The 19,745-nt window shown below is 57.6% G+C and overlaps 1 protein-coding gene across 1 annotated transcript; it reads right to left on the bottom strand.

The window, feature by feature from the left end:
- Positions 1–7,990: 7,990 nt before the first annotated feature.
- Positions 7,991–18,486, bottom strand: CERCAM (cerebral endothelial cell adhesion molecule). Its single transcript, XM_037036713.1, has 13 exons — positions 18,096–18,486; positions 16,573–16,683; positions 16,314–16,431; positions 15,671–15,805; positions 15,307–15,511; positions 12,966–13,085; positions 12,588–12,664; positions 12,371–12,477; positions 11,444–11,576; positions 10,056–10,183; positions 9,677–9,880; positions 8,846–9,098; positions 7,991–8,481 (listed from the first exon to the last, which is right to left on the bottom strand). Exons 1-12 carry the CDS (start codon positions 18,290–18,292, stop codon positions 8,846–8,848), a joined length of 1,788 nt encoding a protein of 595 aa, XP_036892608.1. The 5' UTR covers positions 18,293–18,486; the 3' UTR covers positions 7,991–8,481.
- Positions 18,487–19,745: the final 1,259 nt, after the last annotated feature.

Here is a 19,745-nt window from a genome sequence, read left to right as displayed (position 1 = left end):
TGGTGCAGAGATGGAACCAGCCTCTGCTCGCCACACAGACTCTCCCCTTCGCCTGTGTCTTTGTCCAGACAGGAGGAAGGGTCTGATTTCCCCGCACTCTTCACCACCATCCTGCACATTGAATGCAACTGTGTGTACAGACCTACTTGGATGAGGTTTGCGCGGAGCCGCCATCTTCTTAACTATGCTTCACAGTCAGCCAATCAAGAAGAAGATGTCACGTGACTCACAGGGGTTCACTGGATTCCTGGAGACTTGAACTTCCTCTGGCCCAACCTGGCTTCCATTTCCTTGACAGACCCATTTCCATGACCTTTACCCCGCCCCTATCACCTCAGCCGTGCACTGCCAGACTCACACAACTAGTCCACCTGAGATTTTGAGTTCCGACTCCCCACTCTCCAAACAGAACCTGCTTCTCTCGCACGCTCTCACAGTCTAATTCCTACTATATCCATTTTCTCAGTGTTAGGGAGCATTTTGGCCCATTCGTTTTTCCCCTGTTGACCAAATGATGGATCCCCAATCCCTGTAACCCAACCATCTAGACTCTACAAAGACCAAACCCTGGTTCTCTTGTGACAATGGCCACTCATTTTTTAAATTTTATTTACGAAATAATTCTTGTTTATTTGGTATTTCTTTCATTTTTAAAAAGATTTTATTTCTTTATTTTCAGAGAGAGGGGAAGGGAGGGAGAGAAACATCCACGCATGAGAGAAACATAGATCAGTTGCCTCTTGCACACCCCCAGTTGTGGACCTGGGCCAGAAAATGTGCCCCGACCAGAAAATCCACCCACCATGCCATGCCAGCCAGGGGTCCATGTAATTTTGAACTGACCCTTCCTGACCTTCCCAAGGGGATGAGAAACTTAGAGAAAAAGTAGAAAGGAGTCTTCTCAAGCTTGCCTGAGGGCCAGGCAAAAAGAAACCTCCGCATGATTCAGCCTTGTGGACCAGGAGACTTTGAGGGGTTTGGAACAAAAGCCAATGTGTATTTTATTGTCAGCACATGCCCTGGGCACATGAGTTCTCTCTGGAATTTGGTGCGAGGATGTGGCGAGTGCAATTAATACAGAGCAGTTAAAAAATAAAAATAACCTTGGCTGGTGTGGCTCAGTAGATTGAACGCGGGCCTGTGAACCAGAGGATCCCAGTTCGATTCCCAGTCAGGGCACATGCCTGGGTTGCAGGCCAGTTCCCATTATGGGGCACATGACAGGCAACCATACATTGATATTTCTCTATAAGAAAAAGAAAAGGCCCTGGTTGGTGTAGCTCAGTGGATTGAGCGCGCGGGCCTGCGAACCAGAGGATCTCGGTTCGATTCCCAGTCAGGGCACATGCCTGGGTTGCAGGCTGGTTCCCTGCAGGCCAACTCCCAGCAGGGGATGCACGAAAGGCAACCATACATTGATGTTTCTCTCCCTCTCCTTCCCCTCTAAAGATAAATAAATAAATAAATAAATTTTTAAAAAAAGAAAAAGAAACGGCAAGGCTGTTAGTCACAAAATATTGGAAGTTGACCGTGATGCTACTTCTGCATGAAAATAACCTGTGCGTGTCAGTATCTGCATGTAAAAAAAAAAAAAAACCTGGAGGTGGGGGAGATTTTCACCTACAAATTGTAAATTTCTGTTGTGTTTAAGCATTTTTGCAAAGGAACATGTTTCCAGTCAGAAAACCAACAGATTAAAGACTCGTTGGAGAAGATAATCATGACATATTGGTTGGAAAAACGGGTAACAGAACGGGGGTGTTCAGTGAAGCCGATGCAGGAGTTTGGGGTGGGGACGTACAGATCTAAGTTCACTCGGAAGAAGACTGCAGATTTTGGTGGAAGGTGCATGAATATTTCCTATGCTATTATATATATATATTTTTTTAGCACTTCGAAAAATTTATCATGAAGTATATATTCAAAAGAAGGTATGTAACGTGTATTTGTTTGCTAGGGCTGCCAAAGCACTGCAGACTGAATGAAACAACAGAAACATATTCCTACTGTAGCAGCCTGCCCAGGAGCAAGGCTAGCAGCTGAATCAATAGGAGGAATGTAATGGCTAATGGCCTGCCCAGGAGGGGGCTCGCAGCTGAGTCGACAAGATCAGGGAGAGCAAGTAACTAAGTAACTGAGGAGTAAAAACAAAGAAATTCTTATTAACTCATGTCAGCAGTTCCACTTTCTTGCTTTGGCGCCAGAAGTAACATAGGAGTGGCAGACCGCCCCTCACCCTATATAAGCAATTGTTCCCCACTGATCTGGGGCCCAGAGTTTGGAGACTGCCTCCTCTGGGTCCGCATGCATGAAGTAACCTTCCACTCCATACACCCAAAGGCGGCTGAGTTGTTTTCTATAACACTACAGGCCCGAGGGCTGAAGTTTGAGGTCAAGGTGTCGGCAGGGCCCGCTCCCTGCGAAGTTCTTGGAAGCAGAACTTCAGGTTACGAATTTTATTGTACTCTTTTCATTAAAGATTTTATTTCTTTGTTTTTAGAGAGAGTGGAAGGGAGGGAGAGAAACATCGAACAGTTGACTCTCACAAGCCCGGCTCCTGGGGACCTGGCCCGAAACCCAGGCATGTGCCCTGACTGGGAATCGAACCAGTGACCTTTCGGTTCGCAGGCCAGGGCTCAATCTACTGAGCCACACCAGGTAGGGGAATGTCTCCTTTTTATAAGGACACCAGTTACACTACATTTGGGGCCCACACTATTCCAATATGACCTCACCTTAAATAATTACAAGTCCAATGACCCTATTTCCAGATAAGGTCACATTCTGAGTGTTCTGGGGGTCAGGACTTCAACATCTGAACTGGGTGGGGCAGGGGGGGGGACACAGTTCAGCCCACAACACAGTGAAGATATTCAGTTTAAAGATGCACAATAAAATAGACGCTAACAGGCCGCAGCCCCATTTAAGAAACCAAGGAGACCGACATGCTTAAACCAGAAAACACTATCTTAAAATGCTGACACCGGCCATTTTCTTTTTCTCTTGTTTTTCTAAATCTTGACAATGAACATAGGTTTCCCTTGTTAGTTAAAAGTATCCACAGGTGAAGGAGGAGCTGCCGTCCCAGCACTGGGCCCCAGCCCTTGCGCAGCTCACCTGCCCCTGGGTCCTTGGCTCGCGCTCCTGACTTTCCATTTACCCCAGGGCCTGATTAACCGTTATTTCCAGCCAGGAGCAGCTCCTCCAGGGACCTGATGAAACTACCACGCCCCGCCCTGGGGAGAAGGAATCTGTGCTCCAGAGTGGGCCTGGCTTTTTGACTTGAAAGATTTCAAGACCTGGGTGCTGCGGGAAGAGAAAATTCTCCTATACCCTACAGGGTTTGGCTTCCCTGGACTCTGACTAGGCACCCACTGGCCCTGTCTTTGAGGTTGGGTGGGCACGGGACTGCCTGTTCTCCAGTTACCCCGGCCAGCAGTTTCCCAGCTGTGGTCCTGCCGCACCAGCATCCGCATCACCTGGGAACTTGTTAGCAATGCGAATTCTCAGACCCCACCCCAGACCTACCGAATCAGGAGCTCTGGGGGTAGGGCCCAGCCACTGTGTCTTAATAAGTTCTCCAGATGGTTCGGGACCCCTCCAAAGTTTGAGAACCACTACCTGGTGCATGGAGAGGCATCTTGGGGGGCAAATCTTGTCGTGCCCCTTCATTTCACAGAGTGGAAACCTGAAGCATTTTACCAAAGGACAAGGACCTGGCTCCAGAGACCCAGTTCACGAAGTGGCAGTTAAGGTGCAACTACAAGTCAGGGGGTGCGTTTTCGGAGCCCCTGCTCTGTGTTCTGACTCAGGCAGGCCTCCCAAGTCCACCCGATTCGCTGTCGCTGTCTGGAAGGTCACCCTGATGCCAGCGACCGTCAATGCAACACTTCCTCTGTGCGGCACCTACCTCCTGCATCAGCTCATACCCAGGGAGACCGGCACGAGAGCTGGCTGAAGGTCGGGACACCTGCCCAAGGTCACAGGGCAAGGAAGGGCAGAGACCGGACTCAAACCGGCTTTCTCCGGCCCCAGGGCCCATGCTGTAGCTAAGAGCCACATCAGGCTCTGCAGAGACCACCGCCACCGGGGCTGGGGAGTGTCTCCTGTGCCTACAGTTCGGCTGAGAAACTAGAAGGGAAGCGAAAATCTCCCTGAATGGGCAAAATCCCCCTGGCAGACAGCTGATGCCAAAAAGCTACTGCCATTCACCCATATGAAAGCCCCCTGCCCCTTGGCTGACACACAACTGTATTGACCTGTAGGGGAGGGGATCACAGAGCAGCAGGTGTGACTCAGGACACGGCTTCCCGACCTTCACAGCAGGAGTGCCAACACCTGGAAACCAAAATATCTGCATGTCTTCTGGGTGGCTGGAAGGCACTGTTGGGGGGGGGGGGTTGGAAGTCTCGATGAAAGTTTTACACTATGTTATTCGTAATGTTTAGAAACTAGTATAAAGTACCCTGGCTGGTGTAGCTCAGTGGATTGAGCACAGGCCTGCGAACCACAGGATCGCGGTTCGATTCCCAGTCAGGGCACATGCCTGGGTTGCAGGCTGGTTCCCTGCAGGCCAACTCCCAGCAGGGGATGCACGAAAGGCAACTAAACATTGATGTTTCTCTCCCTCTCTCCTTCCCCTCTAAAGATAAATAAATAAAATTAAAAAAAAAAGAAACTAGTATAAAGCATTAGGGGAGTTGGTAAAATTCAGTTTTGTATAAAACTTCCAAATAAAACATGATGCTAGATTAAAAAGAAGACAGCACAAAAGACCACATGCTACGTGATTCCATCCCTGTGACAGTTTGGAAAAGGCAAAGCCACAGGGACAGAAAACAGACCAGTGGTTCCGGGGGCCGGAGGGGGAGGAGGGGCTGGCTGATGGCAGAGCAGAGCGGCATGGGGGGTGGGGGGAAGAGGCACTCTATTAATTATACAGATTGCAGGTTCCCTGTCTGCGTTGGACCCCACTGTTTACATTGTCAAAGATCATCAAAGTAAATGTTACTTTGTAGAATCAGTGGTAGTTCCTAAACCTGTCAGCTCTTCAGAATGACCAGGACGGGGGGGCGGACTGGTTCGAAAACAGTCAGGCTTGACCCATGACCCACTGAATCAGCACCTCGTGGGGGGAGACAGGAGGGGGCAGGAATAAGCTCCCCAGGTAACCAGGGGTGGAGTGTGTGGCTTGGGGCCAAGACTTCTGGGTCAGGACGGGTTTCTGAGCTTCTAGCTCTAGCCCAGACTTGAACCCTATATTCCAGACTTGAGTATCCACCCCTGCCTGACATCTGCACCCAGATGTCAACTTTGGCACGTCTAAAAGTGACCTCCTAACCTGCTCCCAAACCAGCCTCACCCATCGTCTTCTCCATTCTTCCAGTAATTCTGCCAAAAGCATTGGCATCATCTTCTATTCCTCTTTCTGCCCCCTCTCTCTTTGTTGTTATCTTTTTAAATTTTTTTAAGATTGTATTTATTCATCTTTAGAGGGGAAGGGAAGGAGAGAGGGAGAGAAATATCAGTGTATGGTTGCCTCTAGTGGGTCCACTGCTGGGAACCGGCCTTCAACCCAGGCATGTGCCCTGACTGGGAATCGAACCGGGATCCTCTGGTTTGTAGGCCCGCGCTCATCCCACTGAACTACACCAGCCAGGGCTGTTGTTTAGTTTTTATTTAACAACTATAAACTTAACTCTTCAGTCCAGCTGGACTTGCATAAGGACACCATGGAACCCAAAGCTGCAGCGAGAGCACGGAGACGGCGGGATGCTGTGAGCGGTAGCAGTGGGGAGGCCCTCCTGAGCTGCAGAGGGGAGGGTCTGGCTGCTGAGATAAAACACAAGTCAGTGTCAGCACTGTCCACAGCTGGCAGCGGCTACTGGTCTTGTGGTTCCCGGACTGTTTGCTCTGCAGCTCCCACAGAGCTCGTGCCCTTTTCACCTGCCCAGGGGCCACATGTTTGCCATCCATCCACTTGGTCTTGGCAGCACCAACAAGAAACTGGAACTGTCTGTGTTGGTCCAGATTTTGCCAGGGACAAGATGCCAGGACCCATGTGCTTCAGGGTGAAATTCTCATCATCATCTTTCTCGCGGCAGACGGACTTGCCCCCAGTACCACTGCTGTGTGTGATGTCACTGCCCTGGCATGTCCATCCCAGGAGAATTCTGTGAAAGCAGGAGCATTCTGTGAAAGCAGGAGTCTTCATTGCCAAATTATTTCTCACCAGGGCTCAGGGCATGAAGGGTTCTGTTGTCTTTGGAACCTGGTCTGCAAGGAGCTTGGAGGACTCACCAGCATGTCCAAGAACACAGCGGGGCTGAGTCTGGTTGGGGTGGCTCCCGGGGTGGCGGCTTCCGTGCTGTAAAGCCTTCTCCTCTCTTGAAATTCGGGGTGGGGGGGCTTTGCCTCATCACCTCCGTTGTCAACAACTTCTTTGCTGAGCCACCATAATCATGTCTCCCCTGGATTATTTTAATGGGCTCCTAATTGGGGCCCGTTTCTACCCTGGACCACCCCACAGTCCACTGTCAGCACCGCAGCCAGAAGGAATGTTAAAGTGTGAGTCATTACTATGCCACAAACCCACGGGGGCTCCTTCTCTCATAGTACAAGTTAAAGTGGCCTCCCGGGTCCTGTCTGCTCCGCCCTTGCTCACTCTGCCGTCCAGCCACGCTGGCCCTCGGGCTCTCTTTTGAATCCACTAGTCCTGCTCCTGCCTCAGGACCCTTGCACAGGCTGCTCCCTCGGCCTGGAACGGCCTTCCCTCGGGTTTCCCCATAGCTTGCCCCCTCACCCCCTTCAAGTCTCTGTCCAGGTGTTAGCTTCTCAGACCACGCTCGATGTCTCTGTCCTCGTTTTCCTCTACAGCACTCATCCTCCCACTTATTCTCACGTGCTTTTCTCTGGCTCCCTCACCAGAATGTCAGCTCCACGAGGTCAGGGATTTGGTTTTTTTTGGTCTGTTTTATTTACTGCTGTATCTCTGATACCTAAACCTGGCCCATAGGAGGTGCTCAGTAACGGTTTAAAGAATGAAGGGGGTACCCCAAACCTGGAGGGGAGTGACTTGCTGAAGGTCATGGCCATCCAGAATCAGTGGCTTTCACTCTTGGAACAAACAAATCATCAACCCCCCAGTTCTGGCCCAAAGCCCTTCTCACAGCAATGCTTCTGGAGCCAAAGGGTGAAGTCCTGCCATCTGGACCTCATCCCCAGGACAAAACGAAGGATGGCCCAGCCTCTGCAGGTACCCGTCCGGCTCTGCCAGGACCCAGTGCTTACAAGACCAAGTCAAGGGGCTGCCCTGGGCTCCTCTGTGGAAGGAAACGCAGAGCCCCCTGTACCACAGTCCTGTGCTGGTAGAGACCAAGGCAGCCACCTTCCCACCCCTCCAGCTGCCCAAGTGCAAGCACTGGAGACAGTTGCTAGGCCCAGAAGCTGGACTCTGAGGGGTGAGGGGTGGGGCAGTGGAGTAAGGCCTGCAGTTCCCAAGCAGGAGAGCAGAAGCATACAGAGCTGCTGTTGCTAACTCACAGCACAGGGTCAGATTTCAGATGCCCCAGGCTCCCTTCCCCACATCTGAGGTTGAGGCTCTGCTGCCTAGCGCCCTCTGGTGGCTGCACTGGTTCAGGCCATAGGGGAGGCCTGGATCTCCCCCAGCAACTTCCACCACCCCCCACAGGCCAGGGGTTGGGGCAGAGGGACTTCCACCAGAGGGGTTCCAGCCACACAGTGAAGATGCGAAGGCAGGAGGCATCAGCAACCCTGGGTCTACGACCATGACAGTTCCAATGGGTGCGCACCCACTGTGGACTGGGCTTCCCTTCCCACCTCCACTGTACCAACCAGTAGGCAAAGAAGCCAGGTGGGCCCGACTCTGCCTCCAGGCTGCCCTCCCCTCTGTCTCTCCAACTAACTGCTCACCCATAGATTCCAGGCCTCGTAACAAGCAAAGAGGCTCAGCCATGAGTTAAAAAACGTGAAGTGCAAACATCAGCTGGATTTTACTGAGGACCTACTGAGTGCTGGGTCCTCCGCCCACCTCCTTGCCTTCCCCACTGGCCAGGGAAGGGAAGGGTCCTGGCAGGTGAGACCCAGGCTTTGAGCTGGGGGGTGGGGGTGGGCTGAGGTGGAGGTAGAAGGGGGTGGAGGGGCCCCAGCAGCTGGGTCCTCAGGGAGGGCAGGGCCCAGGCTGAGCCTCCCTCCTCCCCCAACGCCAGGCCGGGAGGTAGGCGGGCTGGCAGGGTAAGAGGGCCAGCCCTGCCTCATGAGGAGACTGAGGAAGGGGACCCATCTCTGGTTTCCACCAATGAGAGACGGCACCAGAGCGCAGAGTGGCCATGCCTGAGGTGGCAGCCAGGTCTCCAATGGCTCTAGGGTTCCTGGTGGAGGCTCCTGCCACCAACCTTCAACTCTGCTCCCTGGACAGCTCTGGCCTCCTGATAGGGACTCCTTTGGAGTCACCGCCTGGACCTGGTGGGACAGGGGAGGCAAGAGGAGAGCATCCCACTGGAGTTGGACAGTGAGAGGCAGAGACAAAGTCGGGGGGAGCAGACAGAGACAGACACAATCAGAGACAGAGAGACACCAACGGGTACAGAGAAACAGAGAGAGCCAGAGGCAGAGAGAATTGCGGAGACGGCCGGCCAAAAACACAAACAGACAGAGACGGGGTCAGAGAGGGGAGAAGGAGAGGAGGAGGAGGAGGAGGGAGAGGGAGAAAGGAGACAGGGGAAGAAGCGGAAAACAGACCCGGGAAGAAGCAGAGCTGGCCGTGAAAGCAGAGAGAAGACCCGAGGTCCACAGGTCTGGGGCCTCTTCTAAGCCCCGCCCTCACCTAGAGCTCGTCCCTAGGGTGGGGACGGAGGCTGTGCCCACTGCTGCCAGCCAGGTCCAGGCGGGGGCCTCGAAGGGTCTTGTGAGAGCCGCTCCAGCTGATGAGGCGGCCACTGTCGTCGTCCCACGGCGAAGATGTCTCCGTGTCACTGAGCCACTCAGCGTCCCCGGCAAAGTGAGTGGGCTCAGCCAGCAGGGGCCGGGCAGAGAAGGCCCGCAGGTCCCGAGGCCAGAAGTGCGCTTTGTACTGCTCGCTGCGGGATGGGGGTGGCTTAGGGGGCTGAGGCCAGCCCTCCGACCCAGACCTCCTGCTGGCCTGGAGCCAGGCCCCTCACCTGGTCACAACCCCTCACTGCCTTCTCCAACCAGACCTCACAGCAAACGTGAGAGGCATGGTTTCTCTGCCCCCCTCTCTCTTTCCATCGCTTTGAGAGAGAAAGAGAGCAACATCAATGTGGGAGAGAAATATCGATTGGTTGCCATTTCTTATGAGCCCCGACTGGGGATTGAACCCACAACCTTTCGGACTATGGGATGATGGTCCAACCAGCTGAGCCACAGCGGCCAGGGAAAGGCATGGTTTCTCTTAACCCTACTTTCCAGATGAGGCAACTGATGCCCACAACAGGGAAGTTGCTTAATAAAAACCACATGGCCAGCAGAGAATTCACACCTAGGTTGGCCAGAGTCCAGGGTGAGGCTGGACTCCTCGACCACTCCTTGATGACTTGGAAGAAGTACTCAGCCTGGCCAGCCTCAGCCTCCCCACCTGCCCAGCCAGGGGCATACTACCTGCTGAGGTGGGCCTGCCCTGCCCCCACTAGAGACTCACTTGGGGTGCCGGTCAAACATGATGGGCAGGAACTCGTCCACGGGCAGCATCCGGTGCAGGGGCTGGGAGGCCAGCAGCTTGCGGGCACCAGGCAGGCTCAGGACGTATGCCAGGGTCCAGTAGGAGTACCCGGCCACCACCAGGCCTGGTAGCCCCTGCACGGCCACCTCCTCCTCGGGGTTCACCTGCTTCCGGCCGAGGTAGCTGCAGGTTACATCAAGGGTCCCAGGAGTAACTGCAGGCCCTGGTGTGTCCCAGCACCGCTCCCCCCCTGCCCCGTCCTCCTGGCCCAGGGTGGGGGAAGACAGGCCCCGCACAGGAGGACGCAGCCCCCAGAGGCCCCCCACCTCCCTCACCCCTGAGGGTGTGAGCTACCTACATCAGGTCCCATGGAAGTTTCTCAGCCTCCACCTCCTCCATCAGCCTCTCCAAACGCCCCTTGAAGTTGCTCTGAAATCGCACATCGTCCTCAAACACCACAACCCGGGCCAGGCCCCTGGCGACCACCTGCGGTCAAAGGTAGGGCGGGGGCGGTTCCCTAGATCCAGGTGGTCCCTGTCCACCTGGCTAACGTTGACACGTTCCCTGGCCTCAGTCATGTGTCACAGGCTCAGTCCTGGCCACATCCCTTGGCTGCTTCGGAGCCTCCTGGGACTGCCATGGCCTGGGCACTGAAATCCCAACACCTCGCTCACTCCGGCATTCAAGGCCCCCCCATATTAGACTCAAGATGGTGATAGGAACCCATGCCGCACTCATCGAGTGCTACTAGATCCCAGACCGCAGTGCCACCGCCCGTTTGCAGGAACCCTCGGGGACAGCACACACAACCACGGGCACTGCCGTCAGGACACAGAGACTCTGGGAGGAGGGACCACTTGCCTAAGGACACACAGACGGGAAGTGGCAGAGCCAGGATCTGAACCTGCCCCTGCAGGACACCAGGGCCCAGGGCCTTAATTCTGCCTCCTGAGCTTTCCTAAAGGAAGCTGGGCTGGCTGGGGAGACCCTAGCCCCCAACATCCCTAAGCAAAAGCACTTTCTGCAGCTTTTGGAAATGTGCAAAGAACAGGACGTCAGCTCAGTGAACAGTGCAACGCACATCACGCTCCAGTCGGTTCGGAGACAGTGGACAGCCAACGGACTGAAGCTCAGACACAGGCAGTTTGGTGGTAGCAGAAAACAAAAGCAAGGGGTGCGGCTGTGCACCGCCTCCTGCGGGGAGCAGCGCCCGGGGCCGGGGGCCAAGCGGCGGCCCCTCGGGGCGCCCACGCCCTGGCCCTGGTGGGAGGCGCCCTGAGGCCTTTCTTCTTCCCAGCCCTGAACCGCCGACTCCTTCCTGCCGCAGGGCCTTGGCTCCTACCATTGCCTTCTGCTGAGGAGGCTCTTCTCGTGGTCTGTGCATGGCGAGGCCCATGCCGACCCTGTGCCAGGCCAGAGGTCCAGGCCAGCCCACGCTCTGGAGCGGCCTGTGCCCCGCCAGTCCGTGCCACGTGGGTTCCTTCTTCATTTCCGTGGCCCCTCGGGTCCCGGAGCCCCAGGAGGGCCAGGGCTACATTTTTCTTGTTCACCTGTAACCTCTGAGAGAATATCTCTCCGTGCAAAGTGGTGCTCCACAGAGACTGTGGAGAGACTAAGATGTGGGGTTGGACACACAGGAGTTTAAAGCCGCTGGCCATCTTTGTTAATGCATTCAGTCACCAGCTGCTCACTGCAGGGCCGGGGCGGGGCAGTGAACACGGCGCGGGCCGGGAGGCCGGTCCTCACCTCCTCCCAGATGGAATGGTGGCTCAGGAAGCAGCCCACCTCGCCCTTGGTCAGTGTGCGGCCCGAGTAGGGGTCCCGGTAGCCAGGGAGTAGGTCCACGCCGAGGCTCCTCAGGATACTGCTGTTGAGTGTCCTGAGGGAGACAGGCAGAACCAGTGACAGGTGGCCAGGGGTGGTCGGCCACACTGGTTTGAAGGAGGTCTCAGCCTTGTTACTGCTTTGTGTGGCCGGAAGCCATCCGTGACTGGGTCAGGGAAACCATAGCCACCTCGGGCAGGGGGGCCCCAGGGGACGGGGTGGTGGCCTTGGGGGGCAGGTGCACCCCAGGATGAACGAGGGGAACAGGGCAGAGGCCCAAGGAAAGGATGGAAGTCCTGCAGGGCTGGGGGTAAATGCAGCAAAAAGCAGCGGGCTCGTGGGGCCGAGTAACCCTGGGTCCCCTTGGGGCACGGGACTGGTCTGCTGCACCCCACCCATCAGGGACCTAGGTCCAGATGGAGAAGAAAAACCCTGGTAATTATCACAAAGACACCTACGCTTGGAACACTTACCGCATCAGGCCCTAAACCCTCATGAACCCCTAAGAGGAAGACGCCGTGGTTCGCCGTGTACACCGCAGGGCCGAGAGATGGGGGCGGCTCGTCGAAATCACACAGCTGCTGAGTGGCAGGGCTGGAGCCCAAGCTCAGCAGCCCCAGGTCCTGGGCCTTAACCCCTGATCTTTCCTCCCTCCGGTGGCCTGAGGACGGGCATCCTGTCCTGGTTCTGTCCGCCCTGGGGTGCCCTGGGACACAATTTCTCAGGCCCTGTTTGAATGCCTCCCGAGACAGGGAGCTCACTCAACTCATCCATCTGCTCTTCCCATACCCTGGGAGCTCCAGTGGCCCCCGCTGCCCCGCAGCTGCCCAGGGCCCCCGGGAGCCTCACCGGCCGTCCACAGCATCCACCACCCGCCCAGAGATCTCCATTTCCCAGAGTGAGCTCAGCATGCGCTCCCGGCGGTCGGGCCTGCGGGCCAGGCTGATGACAAAGACCTGGAGAGGCGGGGGAGGTGGGAGTGGGGCGTGGGTGCAGGGGAGGGGAGGGCCCACTGGGAGAGCCCACCCACCTCCTGACCCCAGTCCCGCTGGTTGAGGGAACTTACCTCATCAAACCCCATCTTGGTGGGACTCTTTGGGGGCCGGGACACGTGAGCTGATGCCCACATAGGGGGCCCGTCCACTGCGGAGAAAAGCACCCCCAATCATGAGTCCCGATAGCTCTCCAGCAGTGACCCTGGAGTCCTAGTCCCCCTGCCCCAATCCCTGCCCCCTCGGCAGAATGCCCAGCTGCCAGGGCCCTTGGAGACCACAGACTCCACCTGCCCCATCGCGCGGATGGGAGGCTGAGACCCAGTGGGGCACAAGACTCACTGAGAGGGGGATGCGTGGGGGGTGAGGCTAGGACCCAGTGCCCAGTCGGGTCTGGGGCCTCGGAGGAGGGGCAAAGCCTGCAGGCGGGCACCCCGGCCCCCGGCCCTCACCCAGCGCTTCCAGGACCAGGTGGATGAAGTTGACCCTCTCGTCCGCCAGGTCCTGGTGGGACTTCACAGGCACGTTCATGTACCCGTAACGCTGCTGGTTGCACACGTGGACCGAGACCCCTGCAGAGACAGGCGGGATGAGGGCCGGCGGAGCAGGGTGGGCTCTCAGAACCCAGCTGAGGGGTCCTGGGCCGGGTCCTGCCAGAGTGCCAGTGTGAGTCCCCTCTGGGACTCGGTGTCCCTAGCTGTGGGATTGAAGAAAGGACTTGAATCAAATAAATATAAGTATAAATATAAATATAAATATAAATATAAATATAAATAGGAAGCTTTCTGCTGAGGTGGTTTACTCTTTTAACAGATGTTTCCAGAGCACCGGCTGGGTGCCAAGACAGACAGGGTCCCTACCCTTGGGGGCCAGGGTGACGCAGGAGCAGGTAAACTCCCTGCGCTACAGTCACTGACTCCGACCATGGGAGGCCACCTGGTGGAGCCAGCACCCTAAGCCTCTGCCCACCTCTGCCCAGGTCCGGCCCTGACTCCCACACTCAACCCCACACCTTCCCTAGCCCCCCATGCTGTCCTCCCCAGCAGCCTTTTATTTCTCGAAGACTTGTTGCCTTTATGGCAATTATTGATTTACTCTTTATCTTCTGTGAGCCGTGAACTCCTCAGAGGCAGGCGCACGGTGTCTGCATACGAGTTAACTGCACTCCCAGCGTGGAGCAGAGCCTGGCCCAGAGTGGGGGCTCAATCGGTCACTGGGGGACGGGAGCACGAATGACAGCAACAAGACCACTATCCAGTAAGTTCCTCCAGCCGCTGGCGAACTCACAGAGGCTCACACTCCGCGCAGTGGGAGCAGTGAAAAGGGCTTTTGCTTCCTCTCACTCTTTCTCCACATATTTGTTTCATTCACTTTTTACACGTGGTTCTTCCCTTCCTGCACATCTGCACTGCAGACACTGCTGACACACCACGCCCAGAACAGCCGGTGAGGACGAGCCACTCGCCAGCCACCCCTCACCCCCTGCCCGCCCTGGTGCAGCACCTCTGGGTGAAGCTGGCTCTTCTCATTGACCCTGACCACCAGCAGAGGCGTTCAGGTCCTGCCCTGCCCCCATGTCCCCCTGCCACCGCCCAGTCCACGCCCTGAATGACACTCTATGGGACCTTCTCCAGAACCGAACTCCAACACTTGCATCTGCCTCCGTCTCATCTATGGCTTCTCCTCGGACCTGGATTCATCCCCTCCAAACCCAGATGCTGCCAGGTAACGTTCACCTTAAGATGACCAACAACCAGCTTTTCAGTGTTCGGACCCTGTCCCGTGCCCCTCTGACAGCTGCCCAGACCTCTCAGGCTGGAGCCCAGACGCCTGCCGACCAGGCCCGCACCGGCCGGCGTGGCCTGCCTGTCCTGCCTCAGCCTGCCTCGGAACCCCACCCCTTATTGTACTCAGCCACTTGCCTTCTTGGGTCTCCTGTTACCTCAGACCTTTTTTGTTTTAAATAGAGAAGAGAAGGGAAGAAGAAAGAGAGGAGAGAAACATCGACTAGTTGTCTCTTGTATGAGCTCCAACTGGGGACTGAACCCACAACCCAGGCATGTGGCCTGACCAGGAATCAAACTGGCAACCCTTCACTTTGCGGGCCAATGCTCAAGCAACTGAGCCACACTGGTCAGGGCTTAAAATTGCTTTTAGAGAGAGGGGGAGGGAGAGAGGGAGACACATCGATTTGTTGTTCCGCTTGTTTATACATTCGTTCACTGATTCTTGTATGTGCCCTGACTGGGGATCAAACCCACAGCTGTAAAACATTGGCACAATGCTCTAACCAACTGAGCTACCAGGCTGGGGCAATCTTGCCCATACTGTAGATCTCAGCCCCAAAGTCCACAACCTCCAGGAAGCTCTCCCTGATTAGACTAACTCGAGTCTAAGCCCTGGAGCACCTACAGTCAAAATGCTCTCCTTCCTGTCACAGCCATGACAGGACTTTGATTTGTGTGCCCCTTTGAATGACGGGAAGGGAGGCCTCAGGAGGCCAGGGGCCACCTGCTCTTACTCACCACCCTCTCCCCAGTATCTGGCACACGGTAGGCACTGCACACATATCTGCCTAATGAAGGCATCCACCAAAGTGCCACAAGGGGAGAGCCAGGAAAAGGGTCAAACCCACCGGAGTACTGGGCTCAAGACAGGCTCCATGGTACCGAAAGGACAAACGTGAGCTAACAAGATGAATTGTGGAGTGGGGAAAGGCATGCAAATCAGAGGGAACAGCATGTGCAAAGGCCCAGAGGCTTCCAGGGAATGATGAAGGAGAGCTGTCCTCACCAGCAGCCTGACAGGAGTAGGCAAAGACGATGATGTCATCAAAGGGCCAGGTGTAGCTGGGGTGAGGGGGGTAGAAGGCGAGCTGGTCTGCCCCCTCCGCCCGCAGGGATACCAGGAAGGTGGAGTGGACCATGGGGACCCGGAAGCAGCCCCGGCGCTGGCGGTTCTTGGTGGGGAAGTACTCGGCTGTGCGGCGGTAGTAGCCCTGGGGAAGGGGGTGCTCCGGGCAGTGAGGGGCCCCCTCCACCCCAAGAACCCTGCTCCCTGACGCAGCACGCAGACCCCGAGGCCCCCAGGCTCTCTGCTCTCCATGTCCCTCCTCCCACAACCCTAAGTTTCCTGGGGCCCCCCTCCCTGGCCTCACCTGAGGCGTGATCCCGCACCAGAAGTTGGAGTAGTAGGTCTGTGAGTCCAGCATCGGGGCCACCACGGGCAGCCCCTGCTCCATCAGGAGCCGCAGCGTCTGGTTGTTGGTCAGGATGTTGTCTGTATCTGCAAACTGGGAGGAGGGGGAGGTCACAGACCCCAGCCTCGCCTGGGCTGCAGTGCCCCAGGGATTCACGTGTGAGTGGGATCCCTCCGGACTGGCAGAGACCCACAGTGGCCCCCAGAAGCCAATGAGGTCCCCTCAGAGAGGGCTAACACACAACCCAGTAGATCTGCTTCCGGACCAAGGATCGAGTCTGGGGCACTGGCTCGGAGTAGGTGGGGAGATGAGACCTGAGTCGCCAGTCTAAGTACTTCATCTGAGAAGGGACTGAGGGGGTAGATCCAGAGACCTATTCTGGGCTCCAGGTCGGGGATCTAGGCTCGGTGTGCCCTGGGGTCTGTCTCAGGGATCCTGGCTCAGTCTCTCGTCTGACTTCGAGCCCACAGAGCAAAGCCCCACATCTGGTCTGCTTTCTGGTGCAGGGTGCTAGTCTAAGGGGGGTTGTCACACCAACATTTTTGTCAGGGCCCGATCCCAGCACAAATGGGAAGCCCCGTCACAGGTGAGGCTTTCTTACCAGGATATAGTCGGCCCTCAAGCCCCTGGCAAAGGCCAGGGCCTCCTGCTTCAACTCCATCAGAAACTGGTGCCTTTCTCTGGTCCAGTGCTTGGGGCCCTCTTCATCTGGGTAGGGCCTGAGGGGTAAAGAGATGAGATGTTGCCCTGGGGTAGGTGCCTGCCCCTCTCTGAAGGACAGTGGACAGAGCCCCGGCCTGGAGGATGCCCCTTCTCCTCTCTGGGGTGCAGCCGCGGCCTGTCTCCCCCCAGATCAGCACCTGGGGTCCCCCTCGGGCCTCCAGAACACGGCTGCATAGTCACTGCCCACAGCGGCCATCCACTCCCGCAGCATCTCCGTGGTGTTGTCCACATTGTGGTCCGTGGCACACCTAGGGACATAGGAGGAAGAAGGGTGCGGATACAGAAGGACCAAACCCCAAGGCAGCCTTGGCCTTCGGGACGCCGGCACCTGCGAGGCTGGCTGGCTGGCTCTCCGGGTAGCAGTGGCGGCAGGTGCGTTGCAGAGGAGGGTCTGAAAGCAGGCAGCCAAGTCCCCACCACAGGTCTGCGACCCACTGTGGGACCTAAGGCAAGTCCCCATCCCTCTCTGGGCCTCACTTTCTTCCTCCGTAACTGCAAGATGCCCAGCCGAGGCTGGAACGAGCCCAGCAGGCTGAGATAACGGAACTCGGGTGCACTTTGAAAGATGTGAAGTTCCTCGGCTTTGGAGAACACACCTGCCCCATGGCCTGGTTCCCTTCCTTCCCTGCTGCATGACCACAGGTCAGCCCCTTCCCCAGAGTCAGGACTGGACAGAAGAGCTGGTGCTTCTCTCTGCCCAAAAGTTGTTGTAAGAACCAACGACAGTCTAAGTGTCCCTGAGAAGTGCCGATGACCCACAGAACACACGCCACAGAACACAGCCTCTCCTCTCCTCTCCCATGACTGAGAGGGGGTATGGGGCTTAGCCCCGAGCCCAGGCTTTAGGTGACACTGGCCCTTTAAGCCAATTCCCCAGGAATGAAGACTAACTACGTGTCAAGGCCCGTAGGGGTGGGAACTAACAGCTCCCAAACCGTGGTCATTGTGGGCAGCCTCCCCAGGCCATGGCCCCACCCCCAGCCCGAGTCTGGTGCCTCTGAGGAGCAGCTGGTTATTTCCCTCAGTTTATCCCCAACCTCAGCTTGGGGCTCCTCCCTGTCCTGGCTTCGACAGACTGTGGCCTCTGACTCCAGTGCACCGCGGGGATGTCTGGGTGGGGGGCGGGGACACCAGAGAGGGCACTGCCATCAGCTGGCAGGACTAACCCTCTACAGAGTCTGGAACCAGCCCAGTGGGAGGGGGTGGGTCTGACTCCCCTGCAGAGCAGCCTGGAGCCCAGGGCTGACAGCACCCCCACTGCTACCCAGGAACCCCCAGTCCTGCAGATCCCTGCCACCTCAGGCCCCAGGGGACGCCAGCTGTTCCTGGTCAGCTGCTCCACTGCCAGTCAAGCCAACCACAGGTCTGTGGGGTTGAGTCTGGGCACTGACAGAAGAGGGGTTAGGCCCAGCCTGCACCCAGAGGTGGTCCTGAGAGGAGGAGGAGGAGGGGCCAGGGTGGGTGTCCTAGGGTCAGCCTAAGGCCTCTGACAGAGGTCTGTCCACAGGGCCCGGGGTGCAGCCTGGGCTAGGGGCCGTGCATGGGCACTCCCCTGTCTGCAGGGGAGGAGCCTGTCTAGGAGATGTCGGGACAGGGAGCAGATGGCCCCATGGGGCTGGGAGGCAGATGCCCAGTGGGTGCCCATGCCGGGGTCTCTTACCAGAGGGCCAGCCGGGCCCGGGGGTAGTCCAGCCGCTCCAGAGCGCCCAGGTAGTGGGGCAGCGAGTGCTCGGCATTGCGGGCCAGGATGGCAATGACCACGACAGGCGGCGGCAGCTCCGTGACGCCGGTGACCCGGAGGGGCGGCCCCAGCAGGAGCAGCAGACGGAGCAGTGGGGCTGCGGGGACAGCGCGCATGGCGGGCGCTCGGGCTACGGCGGCGGCAGCGGCGGCCCCCGGGGCTCCTGGCCCTGCCGAGGGGAGTGGGCGGCGCGGCCGCGCTGGGGCGGGGCCCGGGGGCGGGGTGGAGCCGAGGCGGCCCGGAGTGGGGTGGGGGGAGCGTCCCCCCCCAAAGTAGTCTCCCACTTTCCCGCCTTATACGGTGATTTTCAAGTGTCCTCTCCTCGGCTAGAGGCACCAGAGGGCCAGGGCCGGGAGACCCGCTCCAGACGCGACCCAGGAGCAGCCCCCTCCGGGCTCCACGCTGGAGGGGGGAGGAGGAAACTGGGGAGAGTGTGGGGTGACGGCATCCGAGCCGTCTGCGAACGCTCCACTCCAAATCCCTGAGCGTGCAGCCCCCGGAAACCGGCTCCACCGAGCGCCCGACACCCCAGAGTCCGGGTTCGCCGACCCTCCCTCCGACCCTGGGACCTCAGCTGCCCTCCCCGCGGGTCAGGACTGAGTCCTCGCGGCCGGGCCCGGGTTCCCCGGCGCCGCCGCCGTTCCCCAGGCGCCCTCTGGCGTGTCCAGACGGAACTTCGTAAAGGCGCGAGGAGACTCGTGGGCCTGAAAGCAAGACCGAGTTCGGGGACGCGGAGGGGGGGGGTCCTCCTGACCTGGGCGCGCTGTCCCGCTGCGGTCCGAGCCCGGTGTCCCCCGCGCGTCATCGTCCTCGCCTCTGTCGCCGGCACCGGCACTGCTTCGACCCTTTGAGAGAGCAAAGTCCACTCTTAGACTGAATGCAGAACTAGGTGGCACCACACAGCCCCTTTGGCAGATCCCAACCCCCTTTCAAAGCAGGGGATACAACCTTCCCCCGGGGCAGAGTGGGGTCCTAGGACCGGCTGAGATGGAATGGGGTCTCCAACCTCTCTTAGGAGAGGGCAGTAAAGGGGAGGGGCGCGGAAGCACCAGCGGTGGGCCCCGGGTGGACGTCTGCCATCCACCTGAGACAGGCCACTCTCCTGGAACCTCGGGCCCTCATCTGGACCGGGTTGCAAGGATGCCCTGAAGTTTTCATCTGCACGGGGCCTGCCCTCAGGAAGAACTCCTGGGGCCGGAAGACAAGACTGGAGAGGAAGTCAAGCTCCCCTTCATTCACTGCCCACTGGGAAAGCCTGCTTTCCTACACCTTTGGTTCTCCCTTCAGCCACTTCCCAGCGTCGGGGAGGAGGGCTAAGTCTATACACCTTGTCTCCATTGGGAGGGGCAGGGGGGGGCCCAGCAAGGAATGGACTGCCTAGTGATGGGGCAGGATGCCTGCCTGGCTCCAATGCTTCCACCGGGCCCAGTGGAAGCTTCCCTCTAGGTGGGACCACTTCCTGGCCAATGGCCCTGCAATGGAAGGCCTCAGGTCTCTCCCCGATTTTTAAAAAGATTTTATTTATTTAGCCCCGGCTGATGTGGCTCAGTGGATTGAGTGGCAGCCTGC

Source organism: Sturnira hondurensis, unplaced genomic scaffold (assembly GCF_014824575.4).
Source record: "Sturnira hondurensis isolate 20B ecotype Veracruz unplaced genomic scaffold, ASM1482457v3 Scaffold0022908, whole genome shotgun sequence".
Lineage (NCBI taxonomy): Eukaryota > Metazoa > Chordata > Mammalia > Chiroptera > Phyllostomidae > Sturnira > Sturnira hondurensis.
The sequence above is the reverse complement of the archived record's forward strand: the minus strand, read 5'-3'. Positions and strand labels throughout refer to the sequence as shown.